General features: G+C 42.4%; 1 protein-coding gene and 1 long non-coding RNA gene across 7 annotated transcripts in view; one reads left to right on the top strand and one right to left on the bottom strand.

Annotated features, from left to right (window-relative positions):
* LOC309353847 overlaps positions 1-2,357 on the top strand; it is a 32,646-nt gene extending 30,289 nt beyond the window's left edge. Inside the window, exon 4 of the long non-coding RNA XR_014162070.1 lies at positions 2,320-2,357. This is a non-coding gene — a long non-coding RNA (uncharacterized lncRNA). The remainder of the gene's footprint in view (positions 1-2,319) is intronic.
* Positions 1-20,544, bottom strand: part of THRB (thyroid hormone receptor beta) — a 188,098-nt gene that overhangs the window by 13,491 nt on the left and 154,063 nt on the right. For 5 of the 6 annotated variants that reach the window (XR_014162000.1, XM_081883409.1, XM_081883408.1 and 2 more), the window contains 4 exons: positions 9,678-9,778; positions 7,798-7,945; positions 3,700-3,905; positions 127-273 (listed from right to left, as the gene is read on the bottom strand). Coding sequence is in view for 5 of the 6 variants with exons in the window: in XM_081883409.1 (XP_081739535.1) it covers positions 127-273; positions 3,700-3,905; positions 7,798-7,945; positions 9,678-9,778 (602 nt within the window). In the remaining variant the exon portion in view is untranslated. The remainder of the gene's footprint in view (positions 1-126; positions 274-3,699; positions 3,906-7,797; positions 7,946-9,677; positions 9,779-20,544) is intronic. The other variant, XM_081883412.1, reaches the window with a different exon arrangement.

Here is a 20,544-nt window from a genome sequence, read left to right as displayed (position 1 = left end):
TTCCATCTCAAGCTGTTTCTAGGGGGGGTAAACAAAGTTCACATTTACATGCAAAATAAATAAATAAATGAAGGAGAAGGAAAGAAAAGAAAAGAGAGAGAGGTTAAACTGGAAAGAAATCCGTACCTCACAGAACATAGGCAACTTTTTGGCAAAATCCACCACTCTTGTGATTGCTGGTGTGATAATTTTTGTAAACTGGCTGAAGGCTTCTAAATCTACTTTCCCGCCTTCTGGGGCATTTACTATTGGTGCTTGTCCAATATCCTCTGGCTAACAACAGAAAAGAAAAACATTGTAAGGAGACAATTTATTTGCAGTGGACATGGAATCTTCTTAAACTTTTGTGGAGCGCTGGCAGTTCAAACCCATCACTTCTTCTGCTTTGTTTATAAGAAAGCCCCATAGCTATTACTTAGCAAAATTAACTTTTGTATTCAAAAGAAGCCGCTGTCTAAGACAAACTCTTGTACCCATAAGTTTCCGACATGCCACTACGCATTTGTGTAGGCAGCTCAGTGCTTTGCAAATGTAGCTACCTATTCTTGTCTATTTATGTTATCTTGTGGAAGCCATTTAGCTGTTCACCCCGAAACCCTAAAGCAAGTGTTGTTTCTCAGTCGCACCTAGGAAAACTTATCCTCCCCTGAAATCCAAAAGGAAGAGAAGTCCTTCGGCATTAAATTTGTCAGGGGAGGGGAATTTCTGACCTTTCCTATAATTTGTTGTCATTTGCTAGAGGGACAGTGAGGCTTCACCAAAGTTCATAATAGCCAAAGGCTATTCCTATAGCTGCACTAACCTGACAGGTAAGAAAAACAGACAGGATAGGAACCAACATAGGTTATATTTTCTCAACAGTTGATCACTTGGTTTGAGGGGTGAAGCTAAGTTCAGGAATTCAGCTCAAAGAGGCTAATGTTAAATATGCATACTGTTTCCTATCACTGAGTTGATGTTTGTATGCTTTGCCCAATACATTTTGTTGTTGTTTAGTCATTTAGTCGTGTCCGACTCTCCATGACCCCATGGACCACAGCACGCCAGGCGCTCATGTCAAAGTGCAAGTAGATAAATAGGTACTGCTCTGGCAGGAAGGTAAACGGCATTTCCGTGAGCTGCTCTGATTCGCCAGAAACGGCTTAGTCATGCTGGCCACATGACCCGGAAGCTGTACGCCGGCTCCCTCGGCCAATAAAGCGAGATGAGCGCCGCAACCCCAGAGTTGGTCACGACTGGACCTAATGGTCAGGGGTCCCTTTACCTTTACTAGGATCTGCAACAGAATGTTGCAGTGTGTTCACGTTCCCTGCCACTCCATTCTAATATCACCACCCCAGTTTTCTATTCCCTGCTCCCACAGGGACTCAGCATGCTCAGTGAAGTGTTTTGGCTTTTGCCACTACATCCTCCTAACCTGTAATGGTTCTAGGGGTGCGTAAGTTGTCGCCACTCCTGGCTAGGTTACCTGGGTGAACCCTTTCTGTCTGGACAGCCTCTCACCTGTGGCTGTCTCAATCGCTGGCAGAATCCGTCAGTGGGCGTTTCTTGAACTTCTTCCAGCAAAGAAGTTCTTTGACGCCTAGTCTCCTCCTACTCTCCCTGCGCGGAAGTCTTCTGCGCAGGGAGGGTGTGGGCAGCGGAGGACCCGAGCTCTCCCTGCTGGTCTCCGGCGAGGAGTCCTGGAGTCCCCTCGCCGATTCCCCCTTCTGCCCCCCTTCTCCACTGGTGCTACGCTGATTTCCTTCCCCAGCAGATGGGCTGCCTCTCTCCCTACTGGGACCCTCTCCGGCATCCCTCTGGAACCTTCCCTCTGCCTCTGGCTCCGATGGCAGTTCCCTGACATAACCCTACAATCTCCAGGAGCATGTCTGCAGGTGGGAGAGGACTTCCAAAAAAACTGTGTGACCAGGGTTCCTTCTCACCGGAAAGCCTATGCATGACAGGTAGGCTTCTCCTCTGCAGGCATGCCCTGTGTGGTCATGGTGGGGGGCTTGGGCTGGCTGGGATATGATGTGATGCTGAGAGCATGGCCAGCACCCAGCAACTGGTTTTCACTTCACATGATGATGGGAGGAATGAATCTGGCAATTCTAGTTTCTCTTATTTTAGTTCTCTACATTATTTTCCATTTTATAAACAAAAATCCTCAGTATTTTATTGAGAATTTCTCCCATTAAACACACTTTTTTCCTATGCGATTTTGTCAAATATACACATCTTTGCAAAAAAACAACAACCCAGAACTCTAATGGAATGCATTTTTGTATGTTATTTTCACTAGTATATGCTTTATATGCACATTTTACCCCGATGCAGTTTTTAACACGTTTGCTGGATTGGGGAACTACAAAATTATTAGTTATTACTTTTCATGTTAGGTATTTACAGTATAACCAACTTTTCGATTTTAACAAACTCCCAAAGCAGTAGCAAAGACCATCCATACTTACTGTATATACTCGAGTATAAGCCGACTTTTTCAGCACATTTTTAATGCTGAAATAGCCCCCCTCGGCTTATACTCAGGTGCCGCCGCCGGCGGAGGGACGAGCGCCCCGAAAGGAGCCCTTTCAGGCTGTTTGTTCTTCCTCCGCCGCTGCCACCGCCACCAGGTTAGTGGTGTGGTGAACTGGCTTACACTCGAGTCAGTACATTTTCCCAGTTTTCTGTGTTAAAATTAGGTGCCTCAGCTTATATGCGGGTCGGCTTATACTCGGGTATATACGGTAGATTCAACTTTGCCTTATTAGATGATATCCTCTTCCTGGTATGTGTGTGTTGGGGGGTGGGGGAAAACCCCAGAAGACAAACCTGGGCCTCTAGTGGATGATGATGATGATAATGATAATAATAATAATAATAATAATAATAATTGGCCTCAAAACAGGAGGCCAATGCTGCGCAACACCACAGCACCAAAAGGAGTGAGCAGACTTATTAGATTATATCCTCTTCCTGGTATATGTGTGCTGGGGTGGGAGAACTCCAGAATAGTGGATGATGATGATAATGATTATATTTATTATTTATATGCAGCCCATCTGACTGGGTTGCCTCGGCCATTCCGGACAGCTCCCAACAAAAAATAGTAAAAACACAAAACATCATCAAACACTAAAAACTTCCCTGAACAGCTCTCTTGAAGACGCATGCAGTTAAATCTTAGTTGCATTATTTTTAAAGCAACGTGCTCTGCAGGTTCTTATACTGATTTGCCGTTATACAAAAGCAAGCATTTCTCATCCAGAAAGGACCCTTGTAATGTGGAAATGTCTCTAGTTAAGGAACGGGCATGTAAAACCTGTTGAAATGATATTTTTCCTGTTCTCTTCTATTTCTGGCTTCCATTGATCTAAATTGGCTGAATATCAAAACTCGCAGCGACACTATGGTAAACAACAGGCCACATGCTAGGAGAGTTCTAGTGACACCAGCCGTTTCCATGGATCACTATATTGAGAATTTTTGTTTGCGTATTGCAGAAAACATGTGAAACTCAACTTTGTCTTCATATGTTATTGCGCTCATTTGTTCTTTACTTCCTGTTGCAGAAAGACGGTGGGCCTAAAGTAAAGAACTTTAGAGATCAAAGCTTCCCACCCGATTCGTCTGTCAACCAAAAACTAAATGATGCTAAAAAATCAGGTCAAGCGAGGAGTGGTTCTGGCGAGCTCCTCATGCCATTGTGTTACCTACCAGAAATTTTCTTTTCTGTTTCCAATGGCTTCCTTGTGCATTGGTGGCGACATGGGCTTCTGTAACAATTTTGATAAGCTCCCACTCTTCATCTGTTGGCTCAGGTTTCATCCCAATGGTTTTCTGTAACTCTTCCCGACGTCTCTTCTCTCGATTCTCCTCTATCAGTTTTCTTTTCGCTAGTCGCTTGCTGTCATCCAACACCACTATAACAAGGAAAGGACATATTAGAGAAAAACGGATTGCGAACACTTCTTGGAACTGCATAATCTGGTTTTGGGGGGATTAGGGCTATCTATCTTGGGAGCTGAAAAGGGGTTTGATCTACCTGTGCAAAATCTATTTGTCACTTTCACCCATGTAACTGTGCACACCCTCCGGCAATCGAGCCAATTCCAAATAACTGAAATCGACAACAAAATGCCTCTTACAAAGCACTACAAAACTATGACCCCTTTTCTCGGCCCTGTTCTCAGCACAAGAAGTTAAGCATGTTTAAAAGTCCATGTTGATGCAAAGAAGCCTGGTTTGCCCAGAAGTCTGTGCCCTAAAATTACGTGTTTCCTGTGTGAGCAGGGAGCATAGTGCTAATTGCAAGAGATCGGGCAAAACTACAGTGGTTCCAGCAAATATTCTCCAATCAAGGGAAAACATCATAGTATCCTCTCAACGGTAGTCTCTAGTCCTGCACCTAGAGCCTTCACAATGGAGTGGCTGGTTACAGAGAATGCATACGATTTGCCTGGCTAGGTACAATGGTACCTCAGGTTAAGTACTTAATTCGTTCCGGAGGTCTGTTCTTAACCTGAAACTGTTCTTAACCTGAAGCACCACTTTAGCTAATGGGGCCTCCTGCTGCTGCTGCTGCTGCGCCGCCGGAGCCCGATTTCTGTTCTTATCCTGAAGCAAAGTTCTTAACCTGAAGCACTATTTCTGGGTTAGCGGAGTGTGTAACCTGAAGCGTATATAACCCAAGGTACCACTGTAGTTTCATTTTTGCATGTTATATTATCCAAGAGAGAAGAGTGAGAGCAGAGTTTATCCATAATTGACATGCTATTGGTAGCAGCAGTTCAACTGTCACTTCTGTTTTATGTAATGTTGTCCAACTTTACAGAGGCTATATTTAGATGGAGAAGATACTCGGGCTGTCATGTTCGTTTGGCTGCCGCACAGAATGACAGCAAGTAAGGTAAAGGTAAAGGACTCCTGGACGGTTAAGTCCAGTCAAAGGCGACCATGGGGTGCTCATCTCGCTTTCAGGCCAAGGGAGCCACCGTTCGTCCACAGACAGCTTTCCAGGTCATGTGGCCAGCATGACTAAACCACTTCTGGAGCAATGGGACGTGGTGACGAAAACCAGAGCACACAAAAATGCCGTTTACCTTCCCACCACAGTGGTACCTATTTATCTACTTGCACCCGCTAGGTACGCAGGATCTCCAGGGATGTGGGTGGTGCTGTGGTCTAAACCACTGAGCCTCTTGGGCTTGCCAATCAGAAGGTTGGCGGTTCGAATCCACACAACGGGGTGAGTTCCTGTTGCTCTGCCCCAGACAGCTAGTGCTAACTGGCACTTTAGTTTATCAGGAAGATAATGGTCAATGGACTGTCGGCAATAAATAATTCAGGGAAATGTGCATCCGTGAACCATAACTAATTGCTATCACTAGTCACATGGGTGGGATTAGAAAGGAATGGGGTGGAAAGGACCCTCCCAAAAAATGAAGTTTAGGCTTGGTTTTTATCAAAAAAACAGTCTCCATGCCCCGCTGCTTTGGAAACCAAGGAGACTTGCCATATCACAAATGGATCGGGGGAAGGAGGAAACTCATTGGCATCAAAAGCAATGTGACACGCAGGATGTTTTTTGACAAGTACAAGCCCGACGTTCCCTTGGGTACAAAGAGCTATAAGGAGGGAGCGGCAGAGGTCGCAGGTTCAATCTCAAACATTAAAAGGGCCAAGTTAGAAGTGATGGGGAAGCCCTTTGTATGGGACCCCAGACAGCCATAGCCAGTCAGAGTGGGCAATGCGGATGAGTCTGGTGGGATGCAACTTTCTTTTCCCCCGAAATAATTTTTATTTGATTTTACTCCATGGGTCCTATTATCAACCTTTTCAACTGAATATTATTTCATCATCCAAATTTTAGGTCTCTCCATTTTGTCTATAGTATTTTCTACATTGCAAGTGTTATTGCAATCCTGTGGATGTTTTAATCTGTTTACAGTGGTCTCTCAAGTACCGTATTTTTCGCCCTATAGGACGCACTTTTCCCCCTCCAAAAATGAAGGGGAAATCTGGGTGCGTCCTATGGGGCGAATGCAGGCTTTTGCTGAAGCTTAGAGAGCGAGAGGGGTCAGTGCACAACGACCCCTCTCGCTCTCCAGGCTTAAGGAAGACATCCGCAGACTACTGCCCGGTGCGAGGGGCGCCCTGAAGCGGGCAAACATCTGCAGCGTGGGGAGTCCTGCAGGAGTTCCCCGGATAGCAGCCTGCGGATAGCAGCCTGCCGCCCGGCGGGCAGGGCGTGCTGAAGCAGAGCGCCCCTCGCGCCGGGCAGACATCCGCAGTGTGGGGAGACCTGCAGAAGTTCCCCGCGGGGCTCCCCACGCTGCGGATAGCAGCCTGCCGCCCGGTGCGAAGTGTGCCCTGAAGCAGAGCGCCCCTCGCGCCGGGCAGACATCCGCAGTGTGGGGAGACCTGCAGGAGTTCCCCGCAGGGCTCCCCACACTGCGGATAGCAGCCTGCCGCCTGAAGCAGAGTGCCCCTCGCGCCGGGCAGACATCCACAGTGTGGGGAGACCTGCAGGAGTTCCCCGCAGGGCTCCCCACACTGCGGATAGCAGCCTGCCGCCTGAAGCAAAGCGCCCCGCGCGCCGGGCAGACATTGGCCATCCCCACAAGCTCGGGGGGCAGCAGGGAGGCGCAGCGCCGCCATCCCCTGTTCCCCGACCTGGTTCAGTTTCCCCAACCTGGTTTTGGGGGGGGAAATAAAGGGGAAAAAAATTCGTCCTATGGGACAATAAATACGGTAAATTATAACCCCCCCCCCAATTCTTTATGAAAGTTTTGGTCCTCTTGGTTCCTGAGCTTTCTGGTCAGTTTTGCCATTTCGGCATAATCCAAGGGTTGCAACTTTCTATACTCCTTTACTTTCCTGTTTTATAAAACGGGCTCCTTCTACTCTGTTATGTACAAAGCTTGGATCCTAGAACAACAGGCAAATAGGATCCTAGAATGCAACCACTGATTGCCTTGCAGGAGAAGACCAATCAGGCTCCAGGAGGAAGTTAATCAGCCTGTTAGGCTGGTTGGATCATAGAATGCAACAACCGATTGGCCTGCAGGAAAAGACCAATCAGGCTCCAGGAGGGAATCAGAATGAGCCAATCAGACGGGACTCAATGTGTAAATAATGTATATAAAAGCCTGAGGTTTGGGGTGCAATTCAATCACTGTTTTACAAGCTGCAATAAAGAGCATGACATTACTACAGGACTCTGAGTATATTTCATACCCCCACCTCCTTTTGAGGATAACTTTAGAAACAACTATCAACACTAGCACTTTGGGTTTCCATTTTGAGTTACTCCACTTATGCTACTTCAAGTCTTCACTAAGGGTTAATCTTGCAGCCATATGCTGTAGTTCTTTAGAAGTAGTGCAGCGCTCCTTTTCTTTCTGGCTAAAAATAAAACAAACAACTGCAGGATGACTCACGCAACAACAGAATCCAACTTCCCATTCTTCCAAATCTTTAAGCATGATAATTGCCTGCCCCCTGCATGATACAGCTCCATAACACACACACACACACACACACTTCTGAGTTAGAAATTGTTCATATCCTTATTAACATACAGACTCACCAGTGCTAGGGGAAAGCCTAGTCTTTTCAACAGTAGACAGAAAATTAAAGCTTTATGGAAAAATTAGCTGGGCATAACAACCAATATTCTCAGCCAGCATATAATTATATTATTAAAAAATGGGGGGGGGGACACCAAGCACCCAACAAACAGTGATGATTACGTTGTACTGAAATAAACACACCTAATGCAAACAAACAGCACAGTAAAATAAAGAAGCTTACAATCTGTTGCCATGCCAACATAGATGCATTTCTTGAAGCGACATTCCTGGCACTGGTTTCTTGTGACTTTGTCTATCACACATTTTCCTTCATATTTACAGGAGTAAGTTGGATGAAGGTTTTTCTGAATAGTTCTTCGGAAAAAACCCTATGTGGGGGGGAAAAAGAATGCAAAGTAGCACCTAGATTGCCCACTTTTTATCATTTAGGTTACTTATAACCAAATATTTATTTAGATATGCTGGAGCGTTTATCGCTGGACAAAGAACAAGACACATTATGAAATAAATTAAGGGCATAGGAAGAACCCTCCTGGATCGGATCAGTTAGTTACCCACCTAGTCTAACATTTTGTTATCCCAGGAGACAATCAGGTGCCTATGGTAAACCCAAAGCAATAGCAGTCTCCCACAGATACGGGACACAATGTATAGCCATCGTTTCCTTACTCAAATTTCTCATTTGCAAATTTAACAAAGAAAAGGAAGGGGGAAATTACTAAAGGGAAGGAAGGGAGGAAAATAAATAACATATGAATACTACTAGTAGTAACAAAAAACCACCACCCCTTCATATTGCAGATACAGTAGCCATCATTACATGCATTTTAAGTTAAACATATATGTTAATACAAGCCCTCTCAAAGTCCAAAATAGGTATCCACACGAAAATTGATGCCTATATGAAATATGTTTAAACGCAGTCAAATGAATGGCCTGAGATCCACAGACCACTGTGTAATCAAAAGTGGATATTTATCCTTCCAGGCTCCAAGTATAAATCTCATAGCAACCACTAATCCCCACACTAGAGAAATATAATATAGAAGCACCCGAACATGCAAATAGCAAAGACTTTGCCAATATAAAATTGATGTGAATAACAACTTCAGCCCCAAAAGAATATATCACTGGACAAGCCCACATAATGAGGCATTCTTAGCATTATACAGTATTTTTTGCTCTATAAGACTCACTTTTTCCCTCCTAAAAAGTGAGGGGAAATGTGTGTGCGTCTTATGGAGCGAATGCAGGCTGTGCAGCTATCCCAGAAGTCAGAACAGCAAGGGGGATTGCTGCTTTCACTGCGCAGCGATCCCTCTTGCTGTTCTGGCTTCTGAGATTCAGAATTTTTCCCCCTTGTTTTCCTCTTCCAAAAACTAGGTGCGTCTTATGGAGCGAAAAATACGGTACCTCCAACAGATGAGCATATTGGACAATGCCTTCTTGTACAAACACTGTGGAGTCCAATATACTCAAAACACTATTTTTTACTGTATGAGTCTGAATTTCAAGTCTAAGGAAACATTCCATATAGATTCTTAAGCAATTTTCTATTCTTTGGGCTCTTTGGTGCAATCGTAATTCCCTTTTCCACAACTCTCTGAGTTCCTGAACTTTTACGTTACAAAGATCCGCTAAACATGTATAAGCAACAGCTTTGGTTTAGCATTTTTCAAGGATCCAACAATTTAGGAGATGCCAAAGCACTCAAAGCAGATGGGCCATAAATATGTGCCAGCCACTCATCGGAAATGGATATTTAAGATGTAAAATAGGAAATGACAAAAAAAAAAAAAAAATCCACCTGAGGCTAATAGCTAATCTAATGTATATATCCAACATCCAACACATTTATTCCACACAAAAAACTGCCCCTCTGTCGTCAAATCTGGATTAATCCATAAAGTCATTTTAGTGCAAGCATTTGGATCAAATTGTAATTGATAAGCTATCATATTCCCCTAGTTATTAAAAGTGAATCGTGACTGATAGCCGTAGCCTTATCCTTTACAAATTATAATTTAAATCATATGACATTGTCTTATTTTAGCTCTTTATGTGGCCACGATCATGTAGTAATTCTTGCTATAGACTTACCTTGCAACCTTCACAAGTAATGCAGCGATAGTGATACCCCGTGGCTTTGTCACCACAAACGACACATAGTTCGTCCTTGTCTAAGTAACTGGGTATGTACCCTGTAGGGAAAGAGAAAGTGAGTGTCAGTGAAGAGGTTGAACTACAGGGGTCAGCAAACTTTTTCAGCAGGTGGCCAGTCCACTGTCTCTCAGCCCTTGTGGGGGGCCAGAATATATTTTTGGGGGGAAATAAATGAATTCCTATGCCCCTCAAATAACCCATAGATGCATTTTAAATAAAAGGACACATTCTACTCATGTAAAAACACGCTGATTCCGGGACCGTCCGCGGGCCAGATTTAGAAGGAGATTGGGCCGGATCCGACCCCCGGGCCTTAGTTTGCCTACCCATGAACTAGAAAAATCATACATATACTTAATGCAGATCGACTAAGACCAAAAAGAAAGGTTACGGGAAATAAAAATGTACAGAGGAACATTCACTGCCAGAATCAGTATTATGCATAAAAGGCACAATCCATCCAGTCATAAGCAATTTTAAGCCCTGCTGATATCAAGGCAAAATTTTGTATCACGTGCCTTATTTCTTTTCTGATATCAATGGGACTTGAAAGCGCCTCCCTTTGCCCGAATCATGCCCACATTTGGGAAGGCAAAACACCATTTCTGTTAAATTAAAATGAAACATTGAATGAAGGACAGAACAAACCACTGTAATTCCTGGGTTGCATGGACAACTTGCAACAAATAAGGCGGAGAAAATAAGCACACGAAATACCTAATTTGTCTCAGTCTTTGCCGAGAAGAGAGACAATTATCATGTTACCAACATAACACAGAAAACCCATCAATTCATCAAGGTTAAAAGTGGAGAGGGCCCTTTCAGAGATCATCTAGATAAACTGGACATACTCAAATCAGCAAGTCACTGGAACTGCACGGGGGGGGGGGGAATGCGAAATATGATTGGGCCAGAAAATAACATTTACAATGGTACCTCAGGTTACAAACACCTTGGGTTACAAACACTTTGGGTTACAGACTCCCCTAATCCAGAAGTAGTACCTCGGGTTAAGAACTTTACTTCAGGATAAGAACAGAAATCGCGCAGCAGCGGCGTAGCGGGAGGCCCGATTAGCTAAAGTGATACCTCAGGTTAAGAACAGTTTCAGGTTAAGAACAGACCTCCGGAACAAATTAAGTTTGTAACCAGAGGTATTCCAAACTGGAGTTTAAAGAAGAAAAGGGAAAGTATTCACAACAAAACCCCACCTATTTATGCTTCAGCATCTTATTGCACCAGTATCTTATTACACAGCACTCTACTGGACTTTTGGATCATCACCATAAAAATACAGAATACACTGCACCCATATTAAAGTAGTTTTGGTATCTTTCAGGGCAGAGACTTCTAAGTAGCCTATTTGCATCTGGTAATCAAGAAGGTTTTTGTACACTGGAAGAAAGGAGTTGTTTTTATGCCTGTTTTCAGGCTGTGTATGTGCCAGGAATGACACCAGTTTGTATGCACCAATGGGCTAGTAACAGTGTGTATAGCTATCTGCCAAAAGGAAGAGGAAAGGCTGTGGAAGGGTTATATTAAAGTTTGGATAGCGGTCTGGTGTATTCCAGGCTCAGAGTAAATTGAAAGCTTTGGAAAGGGGTCAAATCCACAGGTAATAGTCATGTCCTGTGAAAGGTTCATCTAGTACGAAAACACCCGTGCAGAATGTGATAATGGAATGCCAAACCCATAAAGCTTTCGTAAGAAAGATCAGTAAGCAGAAGAAGGGAAGCTATTCTTCTGCTCAGGGATATTCCTGGCAAAATGTATGTGCATTTTTCATTCTAACCATGTCTTTCCACATACAGTGGTACCTCTGGTTACGAACGCTTCTGGTTACGAACTCCGCTAACCCGGAAGTAGCTGCTTCTGGTTGCGAACTTTGCCCCAGGATCATAGCTGTCAACTTTTCCCTTTTCTTGTGAGGAATCCTATTTGGAATAAGGGAATATCCCTTTAAAAAAGGGAAACGCTGACAACTATGCACAGGATGTGAATGGAAATTGTGTGCCGGAGGAGCGTATGCAGCGGGAGGCCCCATTAACAAAAGCACGCCTCAGGATAAGAACAGTTTCAGCTTAAGAATGGACCTCTGGAACGAATTAAGTTCGTAACCAGAGGTACCACTGTAGAATAAAATGTTTAGCTCATGATTAGCTCTAACACTTTGGGGAAGGCTTAAAGTGAAAGAAAGGCATTAATACTATGTGAAATTCTAACTTAAGACAATGGTAGGTGGTACTCCTCAAGAGTAATTATTGTTTTTGATTCTGTCCTGTAATTGGGGGGGGGATTCTTCCTAATACACATTCGCCAAAGCTCCTAAAATAATGAATGGAAGAGAAGCAAATTTCCCCTCAACTCAAAGCACTCCGAAATATAGTCTATTTGTTTACTGCATCAACATGTTACACATTGAAGATGCAAGATGTTTGTGTAAGTTCACAAAGCGTTCAACCCAACATAACTCGATTCTGGACTGAGAACACTATGCGTTATAATAGTAATAATTACAGGGCAATCGACAAGCATTGTGGAGATTTGGCTATATTAATAACTCACATTCAGTAGTAATTCTAATAATAAAAATAATTGGAACCATTCCACAAAATGGGACTCTGCCATTTTCTATGGATGAAAGACTAGCAACATGGCCTCAAGTGCCTTTTTAACTATACTGGTATAAACAGAGGGTTGTGCTACTACAGCAGCAGCAGCTGAAGCAAGATGCTAAGCATAATACCCAGGCCAAAGCGCCTGAACTTCTTCTCTAATGCTCCAAAATGTAGGTCCAGTGTTGCATCAACCAGGGAAATCCAGGGCTCTATTGATAAATCTCAAGTTCCTAGTTTTGTTGTTTAGTCGTGTCCGACTCTTCGTGACCCCATGGACCAGAGCACGCCAGGCACTTCTGTCTTCTACTGCCTCCCGCAGTTTGGTCAAACTCATGCTGGTAGCTTTGAGAACACTGTCCAACCATCTCGTCCTCTGTCGTCCCCTTCTCCTTGTGCCCTCCATCTTTCCCAACATCAGGGTCTTTTCCAGGGAGTCTTCTCTTCTCATGAGGTGGCCAAAGTATTGGAGCCTCAGCTTCACGATCTGTCCTTCCAGTGAGCACTCAGGGCTGATTTCCTTAAGAACGGATAGATTTGATCTTCTTGCAGTCCATGGGTCTCTTAAGAGTCTCCTCCAGCACCATAATTCAAAAGCATCAATTCTCTGGTGATCAGCCCAGCCTTCTTTATGGTCCAGCTCTCACTTCCATACATCACTACTGGGAAAACCATAGCTTTAACTATACGGACTTTTGTTGGCAAGGTGATGTTTCTGATTTTTTAAGATGCTGTCTAGGTTTGTCATTGCTTTTCTCCCTAAGAAGCAGGTGTCTTAAATTCAATTAAATTTCGTGGCTGCTGTCACCATCTGCAGTGATCATGGAGCCCAAGAAAGTAAAATCTCTCACTGCCTCCATTTCTTCCCCTTCTATTTGCCAGGAGGTGATGGGACCAGTGGCCATGATCTTCCTTTTTTTTGATGTTGAGCTTCAAACCATATTTTGTGCTCTCCTTTTTCACCCTCATTAAAAGGTTCTTTAATTCCTCCTCACTTTCTGCCATCAAAGTTGTATTATCTGTATATCTGAGGTTGTTGATATTTCTTCCGGCAATCTTAATTCCGGCTAGGGATTCATCCAGCCCAGCCTTTCGCATGATGAATTCCAGGTTCCTAGTAAGGTCACATTGATGCTCCCTCGGCATCTGTGTCCAAACAGACAAGCCCTTCATATACAGTGACTGGAGGGAATAAAAGACTGCAAAATGTCAATGGAAACCAAAGTGATATCCCTGTTTTGGGCCTTGTCCCTAGTACCAGAGCGAGGAGGATAAATGCACTGGTACCCTGCTGCAGAATATTACACTATTCTGTGTCACATTGTATTTTTTTTCTCCTAAAACCACAATTTTCACTTGGTAAAGTCAACTTTTTAATTGGCCGTTATCAACTAACATGGTGACAAATCCTTGCCAGTTACAGTTTGTTGCTCAATAATGAGTGGTCATAGAGGACTGACTACATTTTGGTCTCTTTTTTTGCTGTTTTTATTATGCATTTTGTGTTTTCAATTTGCATTTTTATGTTGTGACCCTCCCTGTGATCTTTGGATGAAGGGCAATATAAAAAATTAATCATCCTCACCCTCACCATCTTCATCTTAGGTAGGTCATTCCTTAATGGGTCTCCCTTGAACTTTTTATGCAGATGATTCATGTATAGGACTTGCACTCTAGTGTCATAATGACAGTGACTTCAGGTGGCAGCTGAACTAGGAGCCCAAAACTGTGCTTGACAACAACAGGAGAAGCCATTTTGAAAAGGACGAGGTTACAATAGCTAGAGAGTCTCTGGGGTGTCAAAGAGAAGTGACAGTTTATGTCATGTTTATTAATTTGCTAAATGGAATATGAAAGGTATAATGAGAGGTCTAACACACTATGTACTAGTGCTTCAGTAACCTCAGGAAATCCAAGCCAAGCAGTTCATGTACCATTATCATGTCCATGAAAGCATAAGAAAACTTTGGGGGTTTTTTTTGGGGGGGGGGGAATTAAAAGCTTTGTTAGACATCATGTTCACTTCCCAAATGAATCCCAGATGAACCAGGAGAATATTATCCCTGCAGAAAAATAAGCATACAGCCTTTGCTACTGGATGAGCTAACAGGCCTTTTCAACTGCTTAATTTTTATCTTGATTAGCCGTAATGATTATCTGTTTTTGTATTTTTTTAAATGGTGCTTTATGCTGTGATATTGTAAATAGCCCTGATGTGTTATGATACGGCAGCACAGAAATATTTTTTAAATAAATATATGAATTAAAATAAAATAAAATACTACCACACTTTGAAAAACTGTGAGCACTAGCGAAATGAACCACTGCTGCCACTGCCTTCTGGGTAGTGGCGCCTGCCCAGTGGAATGCCCTCTCATCAGATGTCAAGGAAATAAACAACTATCTGATTTTTAGAAGACATCTGAAGGCAGCCCTGTTTAGGGAAGCTTTAAATGTCCGATGTTTTTTATCATTTTTATTATTATTATCATTAATTCTGTTGGGAGCCGCCCAGAGTTGCTGAGTAGAAATAATAATAATAATATGCATGCACAGAGATTAATTTGCAGTATTTCTATGCCATTAAGGTAAAGCCTTAAAAGTGGCTCATGTCTGTGACGAAAACTATAAACTACAACTACAGTGGTACCTCGGGTTACATACGTTTCACGTTACATATGCTTCACTAACCCATAAATAGTACCTCAGGTTAAGAACTTTGCTTCAGGGGGAGAACAGAAATCGTGTTCTGACGGTGCGGCAGTAGCAGGAGGACCCATTAGCTAAAGTGGTGCTTCAGGTTAAGGACAGACCTCCGGAATGAATTAGCGTATTTTTCGCTCTATAAGACGCACCCGACCATAAGACGCACCTGGTTTTAGAGGAGGAAGACAAGAAAAAAAATATTCTCTCCCTCCCCTCTCTGTGCAGCGCCTCTCCAGCGAAGCGAAGTCAGAACAGCAAGAGGGATCGCTGTGCAGCCTGCATTCGCTCCATAAGACGCACACACATTTCCTCTTACCTTTTAGGAGGGAAAAAGTGCGTCTTACAGAGCGAAAAATACAGTAAGTACTTAACCCGAGGTACCACTGTACTGAAACCATAGCATTACAATTCCAAAATAAAAAAGCAGTCTAAAACGTTCTACTGGCAAGCACAGCAAATCAGATAAAGCAATTCAAAACACGAGACCGCAACAGTTTAAACCACTAAAATAACTTAAACCGGAAGGAAGATAAATCCCTACAGCTGCCCCTCTTCTGGTCATGGGAGTAGAGCTGTCTAGGGCTGGAACTGGGTTTCCCTCTTGCTGCCCCTGCAGTCTGGGGGACCTGGCTTATTAGACTACAGTACAGTGTAAACAAAAAAACAAAAAAGAGTGTGACTTGCTTTATTAAGGTGGATAAAAAAATCAATTAAAAAAATACTTTAAAAAAAATTAAATTTAGATTTTTAAAATAAAATGCTTTTGGAGGAAAAATCTTTCTAAAGATAGTTTTCTATTTATGTAACATTATAGTCCAAAGGCTATATTCATCAGGAAATAAGCATTTGTTTAAAGTTTTTCATGTGTGCTAAAACTCAGTCTAAGGTTGTTGTTTTTTAAAAAATTGTTTAACCACATCAGTTAACAAACATGGATACATATGCTATAATGTTATTGTTTTAGTTAAATAAAATGTTTAAATTGTTATTAAGGAAATGATTATTTTTCTCCTTTCAATAAAGTACAGCAGAAACGCCGTCCAATATGTATTTCTAATAGTATATCCAAATCAGAAATTTTTGATATAACTGTAAAAACTACTCTGAAAATTTTATTATTCCAAAAATGAAACCTTCATCTGGTTGTAAATATTTAGTTGATACTAGCAATAATGAGTCTTTCTGTAAAAAAAGAAGATTTAAAACAAGTCTCACCAACTAAAGATTTAAATCGTGATTCGAATCGATTTGATTTAAATCAAATCCACCCTGCTTTATTGCGATATTCGTTTTATTGCAGCAGTCCGGAACTAAATACGCATTATTTCCGGGGCACACCTGTATCTTGACTTTAAAGAGATGGACTGGACCCTAAAGTACCGGTATACAGAATGAGAGAGTGTGGTCTGCAACAGAGAGGGGAGTCGGGAGGGGAGAACCAGCTGGTAAATTAACAAAGATGGTGTACTCTTGTCCTAAAGAATAATTAGGTGCTTATTGTTAGCATACAACGATTTCAACATTGCTTCATAATATGACGGATATCACACAAATGCAGGTCAAGACTTGGGTAGAAGAGCCCAAATGACTCTTAATGACCTTGACCTTCATCTGTCCAGTATATTTATGGCAGTTGAAGGTAAAGCTGCAGTCTCGTCAAAGTCCGGACTTGCAAATCTGTCTAATCTGAACTCTTGGCAAGACAAAATACTCAGCGGGAGCAGATGCCCACACCTTAGAAGAATGTGTCCCATAATCCAATCTGAACAATCCCTCTTGAAATCTATTACACTTGATCAAGATCTGCAGGGCCTGCAGAACCAATTGCTCCTGGATAACATACCAAGTCTATATCCAATAATTATTTAGCATTGTAAATGTTCAACCAAATTTGTTGGGGGCCTTTGTACTGCAAAATACATTTGAGGAGCCCTCACAATTTAATCTGAATTATACACCAGTATCCAATTATATACCTTCTGATCAGAGATTAAACCTTATGAGAAGAAATTAAGTAAAATATTAACACCCATCTTCAGAATACATATAAATTGTAGATGCATCTTTATTAATTTACATAATGTTACATTAGAACGTTTTTTTTAACACCAGTCATTGTAAACCTTTTTGAAGAAATTTCACAACTTTTCAACTCAAATGCGAAGGAAAAATGTTTCTTGCAAACTCATCAATGCAGAAATAAAAAAACCAACTAAACTTATTGTATTTCTGCTAAAAGTATTGTATCTGATCTTTTAACAAGAGGTGTGGGTTTTAGGGCCTCATGGAGCATATACAGTGACTATTGTTTTTTACTTGGAAGTAGCTGATCCATGGATAAGTATCTACCAGACCTCACAAGAAAGGATTCTATACAGATCTCAGCCAATGTTCTTTAGACCCAATGAATCATCACAGAGATTTCCATTATGTGGCTGCTATAGAGGAAGCAGAGTAGAGTTCTGTGTTTGTGCCTTTTTCAAGTTGGACTAATAAGATTTCCTTGAAAGACCCTTAGTCAGCAAAATATTCAAGACTGTATTGATAGTCACCTTTGTTTTTCCTAACCTAATTCAGAAAGAGCATTTTTTTTTCCAGCCAAATCAGGGAGTAAGACATGGAATCTGAAGGCAGCAAGACATGGATGTCCAAGTGAACATCATTGCAGTGTGCTTATGTCCGTTCCCAACTTGGCTAACTGGTGCTCACAAAATGGACAATGAGTCATCAGTTTAAGAGCATTTATCTTAATGCAACTCAGGTTTTAAAAGATGCACTTTTATTGCGCATTCATGATGATTTCTGTTATTGGGGTAGTCGACCACGATTCCACTTCCAATAAAGTTTGTGCCTGCAAACATTTTGGGTTGGTTATATTTCCAAGCAGGGCATATCCTGTTACTTCCTGCTAACATCCTCTACCTTTTCATACCATGTTACGGGTCGTCGTCCATCCTCCCCCACTGCTTATTTTTTGTGCCCTAGCCCCTCTGGACAGCAATAATTTGGTAGCATTGGGGAAGCGTCACAACGCAACTATTAAAGCAGAATAAATCCACCCTTAAGGTACTACTATTACTATGTCCCCTTCTCCTTGTGCCCTCCATCTTTCCCAACATCAGGGTCTTTTCCAGGGAGTCTTCTCTTCTCATGAGGTGGCCAAAGTATTGGAGCTTCAGCTTCACGATCTGTCCTTCCAGTGAGTACTCAGGGCTGATTTCCTTAAGAATGGATAATGGAAAAGACCTTGATGCTGGGAAAGATGGAGGGCACAAGGAGAAGGGGACGACAGAAGACGAGATGGTTGGACAGTGTTCTCGATGCTACCAGCATGAGTTTGACCAAACTGAGGGAGGCAGTGGAAGACAGGAGTGCCTGGTGTGCTCTGGTCCAAGGGGTCACAAAGAGTCGGACATTTCTAAATGACTAAACAACAACAAATCACTATGTCAAAAACATGTTGCAGAATACATCTGCAATAAAACACTGGTCCAGAGTAGATCTTTTTGGAAGGCTAATAGTCATCTTGAGGCCTTACTCTCTTTGTGTTGCTGATGATACTGAGGTTCAGTGCTCCCCCCCAGGGGTACTCAAGGGTACAAAGTACCAGTACCCCTTGGTGAGTACTGGCACATTTCCCACCCCCCCAAAAAGCACTGCTGAGGTTCAAAGGTCTCTTGAGCAGTTTTCAACAGTTCCACAAAACAAACGTTGCTAACAGCAGAGACAGTACGCTACCAGAAATCCGGAGCAAAAATTATTTACTCCAATGGCAACACTGCTGCGCCTTGAGTACTAATATTATGAAATCATCAAATAGCAATAGCTTTGTTATTTATTTATTTTTAAAATATTAATATGGTTAATTTTAAATATATACCTAGTGGCATATCTGTATACCCTTTCACATTTTTGCTGTTCTGTTATTCTTCTATCCTCCTTGACAATGTTTATGGGTCTACGAGACTCATATAAGTTTATTCAATTATTTAACTTCCACTTGGATTGGTGGTTTTTTTGAATTCCTTTGAAAATGCACAGCATGGCAATCGATACACTTACCCCTATTTAATGAACTGTTTAATGATGCTTTGAAGTGCTCAAAAGGCTATTATACAGAGAAGAGACAACACTCTGGGTACTATCATGCTCTGGCAAAATAAAGACCCTCTATGATGAAGATATGATTTGCATCTCAGCTAATGCTACTGTACATAAGCAAAGAAACTTTAGCTGCGATTACAAAGAAGATGAGCTTCTGATATTGGGAAGACATCAAGTTCAGTAATTACGCTGAACTTTTAATGTTTTATTTTAGTAAATATAAGATTATACAACTAGTGAATTAACAAACTACAGTATGTACATGTTTGTTTACACACACACACCAGCAGTGGGTATCACAATAGCAATCATGAAATAATATCTGTACTTTTATAAATATTGGTAAGTCATGAAATCGTAACCATTCCCCTCCAATAGGATGCATAATCTAGTCTAGGAGTCTGCAAGGTTTACCTTGCCTGGGCCAGTTCACTCCCGCGGAGATCGCTCCATCGGCCGGATTGTGTCTGCGCAGAGGTGATTTCTGGCACTGCAGAAGCGAGTCCCCGCTCAATTTAAATGACCGCCGTGGGCTGCAGGTTGCTGACCCCTAACTAGTTATATCACATCCAAAACCACCTTTCAAATATTTGCATGTTTGCTTTTGTGATGCTAATATGAAGCAAACACACCATATCGATAAGCCTCTGAGGTATGAGCTGTTAGCAAGCTGTATGCTGGACATAGGACGCACCCGACCATAAGACGCACCTATTTTTAGAGGACAAAAAAAAATATCTCCCTCTCTGCACAGCACTCCTTCAGCGAAGCGGAAGGAAAAGCAGAGCCCATTCCATTTCTCCTCCTGCTTCGCTGAAGGGGCGTTGCTCAGAGAGGGAAAGCTGCACAGCGCCTCTTCAGCGAAGCGAAGCTGGAGTGCAGCCATCCCTGAAGCCATTAGAGCATCGCGTGGCCATCCCTGAACCCTGGAGAGCGAGACGGGTCGGTGTGCACCGACCGCTCTTGCTCTCCAGGCTTCAGCGAAAGCAATGCGTTGCTTTCACTGAAGCCATGGAGCCTGCATTCACTCCATAAGACGCACACACATTTCCCCTTAATTTTTGGAGGGGGAAAAGTGTGTCTTATAGAGCAAAAAAATACGGTATGTGAACAGAAAAACGTCAGCATGGCACAGGTTGGATAAAAAGCTCCCACATGTCTAGTACAGTTGACTATTTGCTATTATTTTTCTTGTTGCAAATGCTCCAGTGGAACCTTATTACATTACTTTCTTGGAAGCGAAAAATACCTGTGTGTCCCTTTGTGTGGGAAACGAGTACCACTTTTAAGAAAATTACAGGGTATTCGTACAGTTCTGTTCAAGCTGTGGGGTACTGCACGAGCAAATGGGTTAAAGGCCTCGTCCTAAGAGACCTATT

The sequence above is a fragment of the Podarcis melisellensis genome, assembly GCF_964234715.1.
Source record: "Podarcis melisellensis genome assembly, chromosome: 12".
NCBI lineage: Eukaryota > Metazoa > Chordata > Lepidosauria > Squamata > Lacertidae > Podarcis > Podarcis melisellensis.
Note: the sequence above shows the minus strand (reverse complement) of the source record. Positions and strands in the feature narration are given on the sequence as shown.